Raw genomic sequence first — 21,080 nt, 5'->3', positions numbered from 1 at the left:
GAATCGAAAATGATAACAAATCGAATCAAAATTTATAGATATTTTGCTTCACTCTACATACATGTACACATTGATGTGAGCACCTATATAACTAAATATTCACCACAAGTGAGGATTCTAATTCTCTTAGAAGCTGGAATATTCTTTTTTAATGCTTCCTTTCACCATCGACCAAATTCTAGATTTGATTTGATTTTTCATACATTTAGAAATTATAATATGAAACCAATAGTTCGACATCAAGACTGTCTAAAATTAATATAACATGAAACCAAATAAATAATAATAGATTTTGGTTATCATCGAAAAACCAAAAACCTCAATTATTTTAACCGAATAAAAAAAATAAATATCGATTCAGAATGGTAGTTGTATTTAGTAGATTAAAACCAAAAAAAACTAACCTAAAACCGAACCGATATCAAGATTAAACCGACCTAATGTCTTTTTATCTTAAAAATAACGAAATTAATAATTTCATCCCACGGAAAAGGCGGGTTATTACCTAGTTATCATCTACTGCTGCAACATGCCAAGTTCAAGTACTTGTTATCATCACTTGTCTTTGATTATTAGGTTCTTAGTTTGAAAAGGGTATACTAGTTATATATAGTAAACCACTGACTTCCCTTTCCAAACACTGACTAAGTCATAACTCATACAAGTAACAACACCATATAAGTAACTCAGACACATAACTCATGCAGCTTTGGTTAAGATAATTGAAGAAAGCATCTCATTCCAAATATCTGGGACACCAGGCAAGCACCAGTGACTACAATCTGGCAAAGGTCCAGCGAAACGATGATGCTTCTCCTCCTCGCCCATTGCTCTCTTAAACACCGATGGATGCCCGTCTCTCCTGTACGCCGACATTGTTGTGATGTCATGCAAATACACTCTGTATTTCATTTTCATAAGAACCTTTTTCAACACTCTTGATTGTTGAGGAACGTGTGGTTCGCTAGAAGAAGGCAATGGATGTCTCTGGTTATAGCACTTTTGACCACTCTCTCTGCCAAAGATACAGTTTTTTGTGTTTACATGATCAAACTTTGCTTTCATGTATTTAATGTTATGAGATTGGAAAGAGAAGTAGACCTTGGTGAGCTTGTGCGGAAAATGACTTTGGTTTTGGATGGATCAAGATTAATCTCAACCCATTCAGCCCATGTGGTTAGTCCTCTCTCATAAGCAACCATTGGGTTCATAGCTTTGTAAAGCTTGTTCCCATCTTTATAATAGTCCCACCTAAAAGCATCAATAACTTTTGTTATTGTCAAAACTTTAATGTTATATATATTTAATCATTTGCATCTAAACCAAAGCTGAGCAAGTTTTGTTGATGACTTACGAATTCCGTTTCTGAGAGTGTGTCCACCAGTGAGCAGAATCGAACACAAGAACATCAACACCTCGCCAGTATCTAGCATTGTCTTCAATTGAGTCCAAATGTAACACTCTTTCACGGTCATTTCCTTTCTTGAGTTCCACAAGCAGAGGAGCCCAACAGAACTCAATTGATGTCTCAAAGTCCTTTTAGTAACCAAACTTATTAGTTGCTTTTTACTAAACAATTATGTAAATGTGATCCAAAAGAGAAAGATTGTCACCAGAGAATGGAAAGACATTGTAGGACCATTGTAAGTGAGCTTCTTACGATGAGTGGGAAGCACAGACTGTACTAAACATACAAGAGATTCCCACTGGTTCCTCATTATTGAATCTCCTACCAGCATTATTCTTTTTTGCCTCATTTCCCCCAGAAATTTCAATGCGTCAAACCTAAACCCCACATCCACAATTAGAGAGAGCTTACCTTGGTAAGAATAAAAGTTGCAAATTAGTTATAAAAAAAACTATCTGAGGATTAAATCACTAGATCATAATATTAACCTTATTTTCAAAAATTTTAAACACAATTTTATAACATCTTAGCCTTAGTTTATTACATTGCAGAGAAAAGAAATCATTAATATATTTTCTATTTGTATTATAATCATCTCTATACCATTTAGTCCACACGCACTTACTATTTGGAGCCAATATAATAACCTAAAGTCAGATATAATATATTCACCTTATTTCAAAAATTTAAGCACAATTTCATAATATCTTAACCTTAGTTTTACTGCTCTGTAAAGAAATGAAAAAAATAATCTTTTTTTTTTGCTTGAAACATTAATCTATTTTCTGTCTGCATTCTAATCATCTTAATTTATACCATTTAGTCCTCATGCAGTTACCATTGGGAGCCAATATAATAACCTAAATTGGTTAAAAAGGAAGTAGAGATAGATAGTAGTGTAGATGTGTGCCTTGAAAGTGAGCAAGACTTAGGGACCCATCTCCATTTCTGGTAATAAGAGTCAGGCCTTCCATTTTTCTGGCAACTTAGCGCAGAGCTCAGGTACGGACAGTTTGAGTCATAGAGCGGGTACGTTTCGTCGTAGCTCCATTTCCCCACTGAGTAATCGCATTTCTCCTCTCTCCTTTCATGCCTTGTCTGCAACGCCCTGAGTGGATCGTCATCGTCGTCCCCGACCAGCCATAGCTCATCAAGCTGCGACGATGCTTTCTTGCTAAGGATGAGACAGAGAGAAAAGAAGAAGAAGACGAGAGTGTTTAAGGTAGCCATTTGGAGGAAACTAACTGAGCTAGTGACTAGTGTGAGTGAGCTTGGACAAAGACAATACTATAAAGAAGATAGCAAGGAAAAGATGGATAAAGTGAAAAGGCGTTAATTACGGAAAGTAGTGATAATTAGTAGTTAAGACAAAGACTTTATGCTTTAAATCATGTTCCGTGACTTGTGTATTTTATCTCCATCATATCCTTTTTAGATTTCATTTTCAGTATCCGAGGCAGGATTCGCGAGTGATCGCGTCGTGGTTAAGAAAACCGAACCAAACCAAACTGCTATAGTACAAAACAATCCTTGTAGGAGCAAACCAAGAGTTATCAGATACATAAAACAAAGAAAAGGTTTTGTTGTAGAGACCTAAGGGGTCCTAAACAAACCAAATGTGATCCAAATTAAGACAGACCAATTCAGGCACAATCTTTCCTTATTTAATACTTTTCAAGATGTGTAAAACACAAAACACTATGCTCTTTTGGTTAGCTCCTGTCCCAAACAGGTATCATCTTAATGTCACGGTACAGATTCAGAAAATCCATGTTTCTTGATCATCTGAACAGAAACCAGCTAACCATGATTGGTGGATGTGCATCCACGCCAGCTTTTGCTTTTCCTCCTTTCTCAGTTTAAACCCCATTTTCAGATTTTTTTCAATATTGTTTAAGTCAACTAATTCGTTTGAAAACTTGAAAAGGACCATGAATAAAGTTTACCTGACAACTCAATAACACTCTTGTAGAACAAGACCGGACTTTTCCCTCTGAATACAATAAAAAACAAATAAGACCAAAACATTAGAACATGGAGGCAAACTCCCAAAACAACATATTTTCTACCAGCTTCAAGAAACAAAGATCAAACATATCCTTAACACGTTCCTAGAAATCTCTTTGTGCTATTTGACTTGTAATAAACACATCAAAAACAGTTTAGATGACCGTAGTGTCTGCTAAATCATTTCCTCCCTCATAGTAGGCACATAGAAAATCTATGAAGCATGACATAAACAGAAGAAGAAAATGAATATAATATGATAATGGTGATTGGTAATTTTGGTACAGCAAACAAGATAAAGGTTTAAAATATACTTGGCTCAAAGGATTGTTCCTATGTTATAAATGATATAATTGAAATGGTAACTAGACTTCTTACCAGATAACTCATGCTTGTCAAATTTTACAATCCATGTGTCTGAGCTGATATGAGAAAACAAAACTCTATCCAACCAAATGTGAAACTGCTTCTCCTTCCCTTCCCCATGTAAAGTTTTTAAATCATCTATCCATTCATGTATCGGTTTCTCCACTCCAGATGGATGTACAAATATACCAAGTGGACTCTGAAACATTGGAAAAGCACAACAACTAAGCCAATTAATGTACAATAGGGGAACATCTTCATATTATTGATTTGAACACTTGAACTGTTGAAATGAATACATTGTTGAAGCATTTTCTAAGAAGCAAAAAGGAAGCAATCTTACAGAGAGTGATTTTAAGTTCTTCAAACACTTGTCAGACTTGTCCACCTCTCCAGAACGCCATTTCTCGTAAAATAAATAAAACTGAACCACCTCATGAGCAGGATCCAAAACTTCCTCTTGGAAATGTTCAGCATCCAAAACATCTCTTGGAGAGAAGCTCGGTCCCAAATTAAACCTTTGTAAGGCTTCTATGATTCCAGCTGCACATCTCTCGGACGCAAGGATTATATTTGGGTTGTCCTTTGCATTTTCTTCATGCCATTGCAATAGTTCTTTGTGCGAGTTACTAACCTTAAACAGTAAAACTTCATCACAACTAAAAGAGCGCAACCAAGTATGTTCCAACTTAAAAAAAATAAAATAGTAGGAAACTAACCAATACACCATATGCTTGAGAAATATTGAAAAGCTCAGCATCGTTTCCAGAGTCCCCACAAACAAGTATGTTAGAAGACTGCTTCCCTTCATTCTCCAACTTTTCAAGTAGATAAGTCAGAGCTCCTCCTTTGCCAGATTTTCCTGGTAAAACATCGAAAGCGTAGTCGTTGCTATAAACCATCTTCACATCAACCTACACAGAATATCACCGTCATCGGCACCAAAAGGAACAATCTATGACAAGAATAACCATTAAAATTCACATGAGAGGTACAAAAAAAAGTCTCACCCCACGCTCCATTAATATTCCTGGGAGAACCTTCATTATTTCCACAGCATGTTCTCTTTCCACATAAAAACTCACCTTGTGCTGCTCTTGACTCCTCTCTGGCTATAAAACAGATTCAGCAAGAGATACAACATAGCAATTCAAATCAGGGTGTCCAAAGAGCAAAGCAAAACTCTGAAGCTGGCATCAAGATCTAACGTTATATACTAAAATAGGAACTTTCCATATATGTTTGGTGGACTACACCACAATCAGCTTCATCTATATATATGCCTTTATTCCAATGCAGAAACCCTTAGATAATATAGAGACCATAACAACTGTCTAAACTATATAAGATATCCTTACAAAATTGGTTAATGCTCATGGCCTGATCTAAAATTTAGAAGGCCATAACATTTTAAGGTTAATTTTATAAATTCTTTTAAAAAATTTGGCGACTAAGCGACTATGTAAAATAATTCTTTAGTATCTGGGGACCAACGTGAATATTTCATTCGGATGTGCGCAAAACTGGCCATGTTAATGCTTCTACACAACTATCTTTGGCAACATACCAAACACATTGTAATGTTAAAGAGATGCTTCTCTTCACCTTAAACAGAAAGTAAAAGTCAACGCAGCAAGGACTATTGATATCAAATACTCACACGGCAACACATTGTAGTGTATACCTGCGGCTCAAGTTGAGGGAACTTAGAAGTTTCCTCGACGACAATGTCTCTGTTCCACATTTCACTCAAACGAGCCACCCAAACATCATCAAACACTACCAACTCGCCACAGTATGCTATCTCAGAACCGACTGAAGTTATGGCGATGTCCGGAGTCAACAACGGTTTCTTCTTCCCTAGATTCAAGTAAGAAAGCATAGACCTTCCGGTGGAGTAAACAAGCAATGAGTCATGGCGATAGTGAGCTTCCCATAGCGCGTTGAATCTAAGGAGATGTGTGTTTTCAGGATCATCGTGATCAACCTAAGCATTTGAGGCATATATCTGATTCTAAAAAAGATTATTGAAACCATAAGTATCGTCAGACGAATCAGGAACATACCAACGTGCAGTCGAGATCAGCAACTAGTATGAGACGTGGTGGTCCATCAAGCCTATCCATCGTTTTTCACAAGCTTGAGATGTTTTGCTCTGTTCTTTGCTTCTTCCCTTAGAACACTTCAATGGGATTTTGACTTAATGTACCAAGACTTCATTTATATACAGCGACAGGTTTTCTAAAAACTATATTAAAAAACTTTGCTGATGATATATAAACAAGAGTTGATTTTTATACGTTTAGTCATAAATTGTTGTTTTTAATTATATTCAGAAGACTATAATTATATTCAAAAAAAAAATATATTCAGAAGATTAGGGTCCCAAATGGTTGTCACTAGAGGAATTACTGAAACAAAGATGAAATATATTTTTACTATGCCTTTTTCTTTGACAGTGGATTTTTAGTAAAAAACAGATTATCTATCTATTCTATTAAAAGAGAAGTCATGACTTAATTAATGTGTGATTTTTTAATTTGGACCACCCCTTAGAAAGTTGTTAAAATTAATTTTTGTATAAATATTTAAATTATTTGAATTATTCTAAGACAAACAAATCAAATAGATATTCCTATATTTACTCTAAAATTATATCTGAGTAAAATCTTTTTATATCTTTTTATTTACAATATAAATATATATATATATATATATCATTTTCTATTAAAATAAACCTTTTAAATATTTAAGTAATTTCGTGTTTGTTTAACATAAATGTATATTCGTTTTTCACTTAAACAAAACTTTTAAATATTTAGTTAACGTCGTGTTTATTTTAAAATTAAATTTATTTTTATTTTAACTAAAACAAAAATTTAAAATATCTAACTAATTTTCTAATTATAACTAAACACATGTACATTTTTGTATTAATCTGCGATATTAATTTAATATAATATTTTACAATAATTTTTTTGATCTTTCACTAGTAAAATTTTTCAATTTAGAATTTTGTATCACATGATTTAAAATATGAAAAATTTAAAACAAATAAATTAAATTATTGCATGTGAACTATAAAATTGTTGTGTATTAAAATGTTATATTAAACAATCAGTAATATGGTAAATATTACAATTAATCATGTAAAACAAATAATTATGTGTGTAAAAATAAAATAATCACCCGCACGGTTGTGCGGATCAAAATCTAGTTATATTTAAACAGGAACATGCCCGGTTGATAAAAGTTTAGTCCATATAATTTTTTTAACAATTTATACTTAAAAAAATACTAACTACATCAAATTATATATTAAAAAAATTATATATTGTGGGTGTAACCAACACTTCAACTGCATAATAATCGGGATAATCAAACAAAAACTAACATTAAATAACGACGAGAAAAAATCTGGGATTGCATCGAAACCGCCTTTACTATAATACTTCAATCGACATATTTAATGGTTAAACTTAGATTTTATTTTCTAGGTTTTGTTTACCAATTAGGCTTTACGATTTTTAAATAACTAGGACTGGTTTTTAACAATTAAAGTAGGCTTTTCATTTATATTGGGTCAAACATTACAAACCTACTTTCAATTGCATGACAAATTATTATATGTATCATTTTATAAATCATTATATATAAAATCAAATGATGAAAATTTAATGGAAAACATATAATTACAAATATTTAATTACTATTTGATTACTAAACAAAATTGTAACTATACTTTGTTAATTTTATAATATATATATATATATATATATATAACTGTTTAGAAATAAAATTCAAAATTAATGCATGAAATGGCTATAACACAAGTGTATAGTTATGCAACATCACAAATTCAATACAATTATCAATACTTCTTGCAAATAACTTTTTAAAAAATACTATACACAAATATGATTACATAGAAAAACACAAATATGATTATTAGAAAAACAAAAATATGATTACAAAAAAACATATATATGAAATTAAATTTCTAATAAAAAAATTTAAACAAAAAATATATCGGCCATTTGGATAAGAATCTAGTATGTTACTAAAACACATAGAAGAAGAAAAAGAAGAAAACCACCTATAGACTGAGGATCTACAGTATGTTCTAAGAAAATAGTTTTAAATTATGGTTGTAGTCACGATATTCTTGGCATATAATTTTATTCAATTTTTATATGTATGACAAAAGTTGTTTTAGTTTAATGAATAAACACATATTAAGTGAACAATATTTTTTTATCAAATATATATGTTATATTAATTTACATTAATTATTTTATATCAGATTTTCATATTTAAATTTATAGTTGTACCATGTTCATCTTCTCCAAATGCTCACTGTGTTTAGGTTATTAAGTAATAAAATTGTTAGCAAATGTCCTTGTTCAAGACTAACAATCAAATAACGTAATGGTTAATGAAAGAAACACGTTCAAGTGCACATATTCAAGGCTAAAAACAATATAAGCTTATTCGATTGTCAATTAGAAATTTATGGCTAGATTGTTGTGTGTGAATTCTCATACAAAAGCACTTGCTAGCGTAATATTATGGTGGTCAATTGATTTCTGTTACTTTTGATCGGCATATGTGACTGTGCGTTTACGTACGTAGCAGCAACTCCTTTCATGCTTTGTTTGGAGATACATTATCACTACAAGAAAACATAATCTTAACGAGGGCGGTTTTTCTCGCTAATTCGTCGTAAAAGAGGCTTTACGACGAATTAGCGAGGAAACGCGTTTGCTCGTTACACGTCTGTCGTAACACATATTTCCTCGCTAATTCGTCGTAACTTAGCGAGGAATATATTTCGTCGTAAAGACGAAGTAGGACGTTTCGTCGTAAAGACCACGTCAATATTCCACGTAAGGACGTCGCTATAATACCTCGTAAATACCTCGAAAATAGTTCCTCGTAACCTACACGCAAATACCTTGAAAGAGTTTCCTCGTAAAATACACGTAACAACCACGAAATGATTTCCTCGTAAAATGGTCGTAAACTTTTCCTCGTTATTTCCTCGTAAATGATTCCTCGTAAAATACTCGTTAAATGTTTCTCGTCATTTCCTCGTGAGGTTTCCACGTAAAGAGGTCGTACATTGGCTACGAATTTACTTCGTTTTTATTATTTTACAGAATTTAAAAATATAATTAAAAAATAATTAAAATTATTTAATTTAATAATAAATTAAAATTCAAAATAAAAATAAATCAATATGAAAATATTTAATATATAAATAAGTTTTGAATTTATATAATACAGCAACCAAAAATAAAAACTAAGGGTCGTTCATCGCCCGGTAGAATTCATCACTCCTCCTCGTAACATCCGCCTCGTTATGTACGTCGGATGACTCGCCTTGAATGGGATGTTGTTGTCGCATGTTCCTCAACATGGACTCCCATTCCGGATTTGTGGCCGCAATAACGTCCAAGAAGCCCTCGACTCCACCCATACGAGATTTTGTCGCGGTCAACTCGTTACGCAGCTGAGCGGACTCTCTACGCAGCTCAGTGACTTCATCATCCCGTCGCTGACCATAAGACGATGTCGCTCTCGGAACATCGTTGACGGAACCAATACCCAACGTCCGTCCTTTTTTTTTTGGGGACAACCTTAAAAACAAAAAATAAATATTGTAAGTAAAAATTTAAAGTTAAATTAAATGAATAATAAAAAATTAATTTTTTTGAAAATTTACCTCCTCGTAAATCTTATCCACTTCAAGTGTGGATAAGGTGACGGGTAATCCGTCGGTAGATTGCTGGGTCAGCTGAGTCTGGCGGTCTTCAACCCGAGCAACTACGTCGTTGTAGATTTGCTCGGACTTGCCATCTACAAATACGCCCGCCTTGTTCTTGTGGGTCCTCTCGTAAAGTTCCATAAGAGACGGGAGATGTCCCGTCTCTTTGGCCTAAAAAACATTTAAGAAAGTTAGAATAAATTAATATATATATTAAAAAAATTATTTAATAAAATATTTAATTACCATTTCCAAACGGACACCGGCGTGGGGTTTTTGGCCCGTAGTGTGAAGCATCGGCCCGTTCCCGTGCTCATCGACCGTGTTACGGGAGTTAGAGCAAGCCTGGGCGATTCTAATGGAATCAGGAAGGCGCCAATAACGGATGAGGCCATCCCACACATCCGTGGTGAGCTCAGCGGGTTTGCCACGCTCATACCCCTTCACGATCCAGTCACCCTTCCAGTTGGAGACCGTGTCCAACAAGCGAACTTTCGCTTTCGCGTTAAACTTCTTCCTCACCCTCTCAGTGATCCCCAAGGCCCAATTATATTTTTGCTGTTGGAAAAAATAAATTAACAATTAGTTTTTTAGAAAGTATATATATAAATCATGAAAAAATTAAAATATATATAATTAATTAATAGAAACTTACAGCGTAAATTTTGAACCACGTCTTTCTGACGTAGTGAGGCGTCTTACTCCAGTTTGGATGTGCCATGGAGAAGTAACCCTTGATCGTGTCGGTTACGTCCGATGCAAGACATCCGTCAACCCCCCACCTGGAAAATACAAATTTAAAATATAAATTATTTTTAATGTTATAAAAGAAATTTAAACGAATTAAAAAAAAATTAATGCAACATACCACAACGTTCCGTCCGGTCGGTCTGGGTCGATGACTGGTAAACCTTCTCTGCCTGGCAGACTGAGAATGTCCTCTACAGTGTACTGCGAGTAAGGAGCACTCGGAGGCACCATCAGATCAGGATGAATATCGGCGACCATCGGAGGTGCCATCGGAGGAGGCACATGAGGAGCCGATGGTGCACTAGAAGAAGTAGACCCAGAGACTCTCTGAGTGTACTGAGTCTCGGGGACAGTCTCCTGGCCCGAAGAACTGGGAGCGGAAGAAGAGGCCGGGTCTAAACGACTACCCGGCTCACCGAAGATCTCTCTGTAATGGGCAGTAAGTCTTCCTTTTCGAACCTGGGAAAAAAATGAAATTTTTAAAATTAACATCAACAATATATTTCCCAACATTATCCACCTAATCAACACTAAATAACATAAAATCCGCAAACCTATCTAAATTCCCTATACTAACCACCTAATCTATCCTAAACTAACCAAATTAGAGAGGAATCAGAGAGGCTTACCATTGCTACGAAATGGAGAGGAAGTAGAGAGGAAGTAGAGAGGAAAGAAAGAGTGAGCGCTCGGGTGTATATATAAGATTACATATCGCCGCAAATTCCTCGTAAGTTTACGACGAAATAGCGAGCAGTTACAAAGGCCCGTCTTTTTTTTTTACGAGGAAATTGCGAGTAATCACAAAGGCCCGTGTTTTTTTATACGAGGTATTAACGACGATTTACTTTACGAGGAATTAACGAGGCTTGCTTTCCTATAAATATACCCACAACTCTCACTCTCAAACCACACACAAACTCCCAAATCACACCTTATCTCAAATCACAATCCTCAAAAAAATCCTATTCAAATTATAAATATTTGAAAAAAATAGGAAAAGGAGAAGATATTAGAATTCATGTGGGCGAGACTTACGTATTATAATTGCTGGAAGTCTTGCCACATGTTAATCTGGTATTTTTCTCCTTTTCCTTTTTTTTTCAAGTTTGTACACTACGAGATATTTACGACGATTTGTACTTACGTGGAATTAACGGGTTTATGTATAAATCCGTTTACGTGGTCTTTACGACGATTTGTGCTTACGTGGAATTAACGAGTGTTTTGTTTAAATCATTTTACGTGGTAGTTACGACGATTTCATCCTACGAGGTAGTTACGACGATTTGTGCTTACGTGGAATTAACGAGTGTTATGTTTAAATCCCTAGAATCCGAAACCCGAAACCCGAAACCCCAAACCCCAACCCCCAAACCCGAAACCCAAACCCCCATCTTTAATTTTCTACTTCATATATTCCAAACCCCATATTTAATTTTAAGTTTCGTCGTTATTTTTAACGAGTGTTATGGTTAAATCCCTAGAACCCCAAACCCGAAACCCGAAACCCGAAACTCGAAATCCAAAACCCGAAACCCCAAACCCCCGAAATCCCAAAACCCGAAACCCGAAACCCGAAATCCAAAACCCGAAACCCCAAAACCCAAAACCCCAAACCCCAAACCCGAAACCCGAAACCTGAAACCCCAAGCCCCAAATCCCATATTCCATATTTATTTTTAGGTTTCGTCGTTATTTCCTCGTTATGTTACGTTATATTTACGACGATTTCATCCTACGTGGTTTTTACGACGAATTCATCCTACGTGGTATTTACGACGATTTAGTCCTACGTGGAATTAACGAGTCCTTCGTCGTTATTTACTCGTTGGAATACGAGGACTTTACGACGATTTGTGCTTACGTGGAATTAACGAGTGTTATGTTTAAATCCCTAGAATCCGAAACCCGAAACCCGAAACCCGAAACCCGAAACCCGAAACCCAAACCCGAAACCCCATACCCGAAACCCCAAACCCCAACCCCCATACCCGAAACCCGAAACCCAAAACCCAAACCCCAACCCCCAAACCCGAAACCTGAAACCCGAAACCCAAACCCCCATCTTTAATTTTCTACTTCATATATTCCAAACCCCATATTTAATTTTAAGTTTTGTCGTTATTTTTAACGAGTGTTATGGTTAAATCCCTAGAACCCCAAACCCGAAACCCGAAACCCGAAACCCGAAACCCGAAACCCGAAACCCGAAACCCAAAACCCGAAACTCGAAATCCAAAACCCGAAACACCAAACCCCGAAACCCCAAACCCGAAACCAAAAACCCCACATTATCTTATTCATAAAACAAACCCCACATTATCTTATTCATAAAACAAACTCTCTCATCTTATTCATAAAACAAATACATCAATCGGATACATCGACATTCTCGTCATCACTAGAAACATCATCATTTTCATTAAACTCGTCTTCAACAGCTTCGTCTGTGGCATCATCGGTAAGATCTTCGTACTCGTGATTATGCGGATCAATGAGAAGGATGTCATCAATTTCTTGTTCAGGTTCCTCAACTTCATTTATCTGTTCTTCTTGCAATGGTGGTTCTTCTCCACTGATGATTCGTCCTCGAGGTGTAACTTTGATTACTGCTAACCAATTTATACCTGAATCTCTCATCCGAGGGTATGGAAGGAAGCTAACGTGGTCTGCTTGTGAAGCTAAGATGAAAGGCTCGAATTTGTTGTACCTTCGTCCACCGTTGACATCAACTACACCAAATTTGTTAGACCGAACACCTCTGTTGACGACGGGGTCGAACCATTCACATTTGAAGAGGACGCATTTCAGCTTCAGTATCCCTGGAAATTCGACTTCAATAATCTCCGTCAAGATCCCGTAGAAATCTGTTTCCCCTTTCACACATATTCCATAGTTACTGGTCGCCCGCTGTCTACCATAGTCATATGTATGAAAAGTATAGCCTCGTGTGAAATACATCTGTGATGTGGTGACCTTTACAAGTGGAGATTGAATTACTTCGTGTAACCACTTAGAATAATCTGCATCGTCGTCGTCATAATCAACCTGCAAAAATAAAGAGAATGTTAATGAAATACATATAATGTATGAAAAAAAAGTTTTAGTTAATACCTGATTCCGCAACCACTTAATGAAGTGTTGATCTTTCCTTTTGTCTACGTCACTTGTGGATATACCAGGAAATGTTTCTTCGACTTGAGAAACAAATAGGCTGTAAAATCACATTTTATAGGAATGAATCTCTCGCAATTATACAATTAATTATACTTATATGTGTTTCGAAGTGTCAATATATGTTACCTTTCAAAATAACGCATCAATGGATCTTCGCAATTGAGTAGAATATAGGTGTGTGCACTATGAGCGTCTTGTTCACTCGACCACCAAACCTCTTTAGACTTCCCACCGAGTCGCCCAATCTGGCTAAAGATGTCTGGAACACCAGCAACTGCATATGTTGGCGCAACACCACCATCATCATATCTTCTTGGAGCTCTTCTCCGTGTACGTACTTTTGACGCAAAGTAGTACGATGTGAAGTGAGAAACTTCTTCCGTCAAACTTCCAGCAATTATAGAACCTTCAACTTTGGCGAGGTTCTTTGCTTTTCCCTTCAAATATTTCATGGCTCGCTCATACTGATACATCCATCCGTAATGTACAGGTCCACGAAGCAATGCCTCATATGGGAGGTGGACAGCTAGATGCTCCATGACGTCAAAAAATCCGGGAGGAAATATCTTCTCCAAGTTGCACAATAAGATGGGAATGTTCTCCTGAAGCTGTTCCACAACTTCTTCTTTAAGAGTGCGTGTGCTCAGATCCCTGAAAAATGCTCCAATGCCTTTTATATTCAAAAAAAAATTAAACACATTGTTAGTCATATATTATTTTGTAAATTATTGTGATATAATACACTACGTACCTGCAAGTGCTTCATGTACGTTTGTTGGAAGTAGCTCCGCAAATGCAAAGGGCAGTAGTCGTTGCATAAATACATGACAATCATGACTCTTCATCCCGGAGAACTTTTGACCCTTTTCAACACATCTAGAGAGATTCGAAACATACCCATCGGGGAACTTCACTTCTGATGCCACCCAGTTGAACAACACCGACTTTTTTTCTGAAGATAATCTGAATATCGGAACGGGAACTTGTCCATTGCTTTTAATATGTAACTCGCTTCTTGAGCAAATATCCGGCAAGTCCAACCTCGATTTTATGTTGTCTTTTGTCTTCCCTGGGACATTCAATATTGTATTCATGATGTTCTCAAAGAAATTCTTCTCTATATGCATCACATCGAGGTTGTGGCGCAGAAGAAGATCCTTCCAATATGGCAACTCCCAAAATATACTCTTCTTGTGCCAGTTGTGATGAACACCGTAAGAATCTGGCATATTACGAGGGACATGCCAATTACCACCCCAACGAACTGTTTCGTTAGCTCCGTAGTAGTCGATTTGCGCTTCAATTTGTTCTCCAGTTAGATATGGAGGAGGAGTGTCTCTCACAACCCTTTTGTGCCTAAACAAATTCTTGTTTCTTCGGTAAGGATGGCCAATGGGAAGAAATCGACGGTGACAATCAAACCAACTTGTCTTCCTACCATTCTTCAGTTGAAACGCATCTGTCGTTCCATTACAATATGGACAAGCTAATCTCCCATGTGTAGTCCATCCAGACAACATCCCATAGGCAGGGAAATCACTTATGGTCCACAAAAGCATCGCTCGCATCGTAAAATTCGTCTTCGTTGAACAGTCATACGTCCTCACCCCTGTTGACCACAAATCCTTCAACTCTTTTATCAGTGGTTGTAGGAAAACATCCAGGGACCTTTTTGGATGGTTCGGACCAGGTATTAATATGGTCAAGAATAGTAACTCCCGTTGCATGCACATCTCCGGTGGCAGGTTGTATGGAGTAAGAAAGACTGGCCACAATGAATATTGTCTCCCTGACATTCCGAACGGACTAAATCCATCTGTGCATAATCCGAGATACACATTCCGGATATTGCTAGCGAAATCTGGATGTACTTTGTTGAAATGTTTCCAGGCTCTTGCATCTGATGGATGAGTCATCTCACCATCCGTCTGAGTATGCTCGGCATGCCATCTCATCTTTCCAGCAGTCTGCTCTGATTGATACAATCTTTTCAATCTGTCTGTAATTGGTAGGTACCACATCCTTTGGTACGGTACCCTATTACGTCCCCGTCCTTGCGGCTTGAATCGTGGCTTCTTGCAGAATCGACATTCTTCTAGCTTCTCATCATCTCCCCAATAGATCATGCAGTTGTCGATGCAAACATCTATCATCTCCGAAGGCAACCCAAGACTATAAACCAGTTTCTGAATCTCATAATAAGAATCAGCAGACACATTGTCTTCCGGCAAATACTCTTTAAACAAGTCCGCCCATTCGTTCATGCAACTTTCAGGTAGATTGTGATCAGTTTTAATATTCATCATTCTAGCAGCTAACGACAATTTAGAGAGACCTTCTCTACAACCACTGTAAAGTGGTTGATTCGCCGCGTTTAACATTTCGTAAAACTTTTTTGCATCTATATTAGGTTCTTCATCTTCATCATGAGCTACGAATGCATCAGCTACCATATCATGAACCCTATCATAATCTACCATCTCCTCCTGATGGTAACTATGTTCATTATGCAAATGATGATCAACCGGTTCTTTTTCCTGAAAATTGCTATTACTACTACTAGCTTCATTCTGATCATAATTAAAACCTTCTCCATGTTGAAACCAGATATAGTAATTTGCCGTGAAACCTCTATTTATTAAATGCTTCCAAACATTTTCACGGTTTGCCAGTTTCGAATTGTTGCATTTCCGACAAGGACAGAACATCTTACCACTTTCTTGGGCGAGCGGTGTTGAATCTGCTTGATGCATAAATGTCTCCAGACCCGCAAGGTATTCTTTCGTCACTCTCCCGTTAGCATCTCTATGCATATACATCCACTTCCGCAACTCGTAAATAGTCCCGGAGCCAGCCATTTTTTTTCTTTCACGTTTTTTGTTGTTGGTGTGTTTAAAATGATGTTCAAACATCCATATTTATAGGAAAATTCGAATCTGGTAGTTGTAATTTTGCTATGAATTTACAACGAAAATTAATTAGGTGGGCAAAAAAAACGTGTAACACCTATGAAGTTGGTGGATTCAAAAATTTCCTCGCTAAATACACGTAAACTATTCCCTCGTAAATACCACGCAAAATTTACGTCGTATTTACGAGGAAATAGTTTTTCCTCGTAAAATACTCGTAAAATTACATCCACTTTACGACGAAACAGTTTTGTCGTTACGTTACGAGGAAATAACGATGACTTTAGTTTTTCACGTAAATTCGTCGTAAATTCGACGCAAATTTACGAGGATTGTTTTTCCTCGTTAATTTTCGTCGTTAAGCATGTGTTTTCTTGTAGTGTATGAAACAAACGTGAATCACTTGTGTCTGAGTCGATGTTAAAGTTGCAGAGAGGTTTGGGTTTTGACAGTAGCATTCATAGACGGTTTAGGTTAGTTAAACGTGTTTTAAGGAAGAGTAAAAATTGTGACGTTTTGTGATGTTTCAATATATTGATGTGAACATTAAGGGGAGTGTATTCAATCTAAAATTTGAGGTGATATAATTTATAACGAGGTTTTAGATGATTTTAAAGAATTGCAGAGAATAAAATGATTTTTGTTAAACCACTCTAGAATATCACCTAAGACTATGAGATTTGAGTTTAAATTTTTTTAACTAAGAAACTCCACTCAAACATTCTTTCGGGGATGTATTCAATCTAAAATTTGAGGTGATTTGACTTTTAATTAGGTTTTAGATGATTTTAACGAATTGCAGAGAATAAAATGATTTTTGTTAAACCACTCTAGAATATCACCTAAAACCATGAGATTTGAGTTTTCTTTTTTTTAACTAAGAAACTCCATCCAAACACTCTAAAATCACTTGAAAACTTTAAAACTCTACAATTTAAAATATTTTCAATACCAGTGGATTTCAGAGTACTTAATAAAATGTTAAGTTCAATAACACTGGATTTTAAATGAGTTTTTAAAATTCATGTTTCAATAACAGTGGATTTGTCATTTTGACACAAATCACCTAAAATTCTCAATTGAATACACCCCCTTAAATCACCTGGAAACTTTAAAATTCCACAACTTAAAAATATTTTCAATAATAGTGGATTTCAGAGTACTTTATAAAATGTCAAGTTCAATAACAGTGGATTTAAATGAGTTTTTAAAATTCACTTTTCAATAATAGTGGATTTGTCATTTTAACACAAATCACCTAAAAATCTCAGTTGAATACACCCCCTTAAGATACTATTAATAATAACATAATTATTGATAGGGAAACTTAAATGTGATCAATTTCTAGTAGATAGTCAAAAATAAAATATCACGCATAAAAGAAATCATGATTTTTATTTTAATATTATGGATATTTATATTTAAAATGAAAATGAAAAGATATCAAAAAAATATTATGATTAAAGTAATTCAAATTTTTTTATATATTATTAGTTTAATAAATTACATTTAATAAATTTTTTATACGATGGTCTAAATTAAAAAATCACATATAAAAGAAACGATAACTTCTATTTTTGGCATAGTTACGAGAAAAACGGTTTAATTCCCAACGGACGAAAAAGGAACGTGTTTTCTCCGATTTGTTTTTTTAATTATTTTTATTTTATTTTCCAAATTTCTTTCTGGTTCGGGGTGCTAAAAGAAATGAGGAGGAAGAGGAAGAAGGAACCAACCAGTACTATATATCATCAGCAGAAGCATTCTCTGCTCTTGAATACCTCGCAGCCTAACCAGGTAACAACACTAACCCTAATTTGTTTCCTTTCCTTTCCTTTCTTCCTCGAATTTTCCCTAGAAAATCACGAGGATGACGATGAGAAACGGCCATCCCCTCCCGAGCAAATCGAATTACTATATAAAAAAAAAGCTTTCGATATTCAATTTCGGAATGGCTGATTCGATTTGCGTGATTGATTTATAGGTAGTGTGTTGTAGGGTTAGTTATCGCAAAGTGATTGGATGAGCTTGGATGTGGAAGTGAAGCCAAGAGGATCTTCACTCTTGTTGTCATCATCGTCTTCGTCTTCGTCTTCACTGTGGCCATCATGGCACATCATCAACAATCTTCGCGTCTCAGTCGTCTGTAAGATTAACTTTTATGATTTCAATTATGAAATCTACACCAAGAACTGATCTAGATTTGATTTAATTCAACCCTAACACATTTCTAAAGAAGGTAGAAACACTAACCTTGATCCATGCTTGGATGCAACCCCACCAATTGATGTTCTCCTCTTTAACCTTCTCCTTTTGGTGATTTCCTTGATGGACAAGAAATCCCAAACCTTCCTTAATCTCTCCTTTTGATAATCAGTATTGTTGTTTTGTGTGTTTAGAGAGACTCGTTTTCTTACGTACATAAAAGACAATGCACACGAGGCTTTTATATTAGTCAAAGGGTTGTGTGTTGCAACACAACTCTTCACAATTATAATAACCGTAACACACGTATACTGATATATATTATATACCATTACTTAATGTATATAACATATATGCATATAATTATGAGATTAAAGACATTTATGAATATAAGGTAAAGTAGGAGGGTTATCAATACACCCGGATTCTAACTCTTTAATCGAAACCGATCCATCACGGTATCATCTTTTATATTAGAATCTAAAAACATCAATATATGAACTTGAATTTTATATTAAACCAATAGATACATAGGTCACATAAAATATAAAATATTCTTACATTCTCCCACTTGACCTTTGTATCGACTTAAGGGTTCAATAACTTTAATGTGCACTTTTCTATCAAGTTCACTTGATCTTTACTAAAATTTGGATTGATCGAATCATGGCGGTTGTATGCCATTAAACGACATAGTCCCTTCCATGTATCACAAATCAATTCTAATTTTATATCAATCCTTATATGAGAAGAACTTTTATTTCTCAAACCAACCATATGTTATCTACAAACCATAAGTGTATACACATACTTTAATGATAACATAATAAATAAATCAGAAACATAATTTTATGTGAATTCTCAGTGTCAAATACATAATGAGCATCCCATAACTAAAATAGCAAAGCCTTATCTATAATACCCATACGTTCTACATGGCCATTGAACGCCTTGGGTGGTAAACCTTTAGTTAGCGGATCCGCTACCATCATGTCCGTCCTTATGTGCTCGAATGACACTCTCTGTTTCTGAACTTCTTCTTTATCAGACAGGTACTTTAACTCCATGTGCTTAGCACCCTTCGAGTACTTTTCGTTCTTCGAAAAGAAGACAGCTGCAGAATTATCGCAGTAAATTCTCAGCGGCTTGGCTATAGTGTCGACAATCCGAAGCCCTGAGATAAAGTTCCGCAGCCATAGTGCATGAATTGTGGCCTCAAAGCATGCCACAAATTCAGCCTCCATAGTGGAAGTAGCAATGACAGACTGCTTTCCACTCTTCCATGATATTGCTCCCCCAGCTAATAGGAACAAGTAGCCAAACGTCGATTTTCTGCTATCAACGCATCCGGCATAGTCTGAATCTGAATATCCAATAACTTCCAGCTGATCAGATCTCCTATATGTAAGCATGTTCTCCTTGGTGCCTTGCAAGTACCTGAGAACCTTCTTTGCAGCTTTCCAGTGGTCCATTCCGGGATTACTTTGATATCGACCCAACATTCCAACAGCAAAGTTGATATCAGGTCGAGTACATGTTTGAACATAGTTCAAACTCCCAACCACCGATGCATAGGGAATTCTTTCCATTTCTTTACGCTCCAATTCATTTTTAGGACATTGCATTTTACTGAACTTGTCCCCCTTCTGAATTGGAGTTATTCCTGCAGAGCATTTCTCCATTTTATATCTCTTTAAGATCTTATTGATATATCCTTCCTGAGACAAACTTAACAGTCCTTGTGATCTATCACGAAATATTTCTATCCCGATCACATAAGATGCCTCACCCATATCTTTCATTTCAAAGTTCTTAGAGAGATACTTCTTCACATCATGTAACATACTCATGTCATTTGCAGCAAGCAAAATATCATCAACATATAGGACTAAAATCACAAACTTACTCCCACTGATCTTAATGTAGATACATCGATCAACAATGATCTCTACAAAACCATATGATGTGATGGTATCGTTAAACTTTATATACCATTGTCGAGAAGCTTGTTTTAGTCCATATATTGACTTTCTCAGCTTACACACCAAATTTTCTTTTCCTGTGACCACGAATCCTTCTGGTTGGTCCATATATACTTCCTCCTCAAGATCTCCATTCAGAAAGGCGGTTTTCACATCCATCTGGTGAAGCTCAAGATCATAATGAGCCACCAAAGCCAAAACAATTCTAAGAGAATCCTTCTTTGAAACTGGAGAGAAGGTCTCTTTATAGTCAATGCCATCTTTTTGGGTGAAACCTTTAGCAACAAGGCGAGACTTGCGTCTTTCAGGTTTACCTTTCGAGTCACGTTTAGTCTTATAGACCCATTTACAACCAATGGTTTTGAAACCATCGGGCAACTCTACTAAGTCCCATACATGATTATCATCCATAGATTTCATTTCTTCTTTTGAGGCATCAAACCACTCTTCAGAATTGTCACTTTCCATGGCCATTTTGAATGAGATCGGATCGTCATCGATGCTTA

The 21,080-nt window shown here is 35.8% G+C and overlaps 2 protein-coding genes across 2 annotated transcripts; both read right to left on the bottom strand.

Moving 5' to 3' along the window:
- Positions 1–535: 535 nt before the first annotated feature.
- LOC106431369 (protein trichome birefringence-like 36) lies at positions 536–2,695 on the bottom strand. Its single transcript, XM_013872165.3, has 5 exons — positions 2,319–2,695; positions 1,614–1,785; positions 1,355–1,536; positions 1,102–1,251; positions 536–1,015 (listed from the first exon to the last, which is right to left on the bottom strand). The coding sequence occupies exons 1-5, from the start codon at positions 2,636–2,638 to the stop codon at positions 700–702; spliced, it is 1,140 nt and encodes a 379-aa protein (XP_013727619.1). The 5' UTR covers positions 2,639–2,695; the 3' UTR covers positions 536–699.
- Positions 2,696–2,922: 227 nt separating this feature from the next.
- On the bottom strand, positions 2,923–6,182 carry LOC106431371 (probable sucrose-phosphatase 3a). The gene is made up of 8 exons (XM_013872167.3): positions 5,848–6,182; positions 5,466–5,768; positions 4,792–4,893; positions 4,501–4,695; positions 4,125–4,415; positions 3,794–3,980; positions 3,355–3,401; positions 2,923–3,257 (listed from the first exon to the last, which is right to left on the bottom strand). The coding sequence occupies exons 1-8, from the start codon at positions 5,905–5,907 to the stop codon at positions 3,168–3,170; spliced, it is 1,275 nt and encodes a 424-aa protein (XP_013727621.1). The 5' UTR covers positions 5,908–6,182; the 3' UTR covers positions 2,923–3,167.
- Between the last annotated feature and the right edge of the window lie 14,898 nt (positions 6,183–21,080).

The sequence above is a fragment of the Brassica napus genome, chromosome C4 (genome assembly GCF_020379485.1).
Source record: "Brassica napus cultivar Da-Ae chromosome C4, Da-Ae, whole genome shotgun sequence".
Taxonomy (NCBI): domain Eukaryota; kingdom Viridiplantae; phylum Streptophyta; class Magnoliopsida; order Brassicales; family Brassicaceae; genus Brassica; species Brassica napus.
The sequence above is the reverse complement of the archived record's forward strand: the minus strand, read 5'-3'. Positions and strand labels throughout refer to the sequence as shown.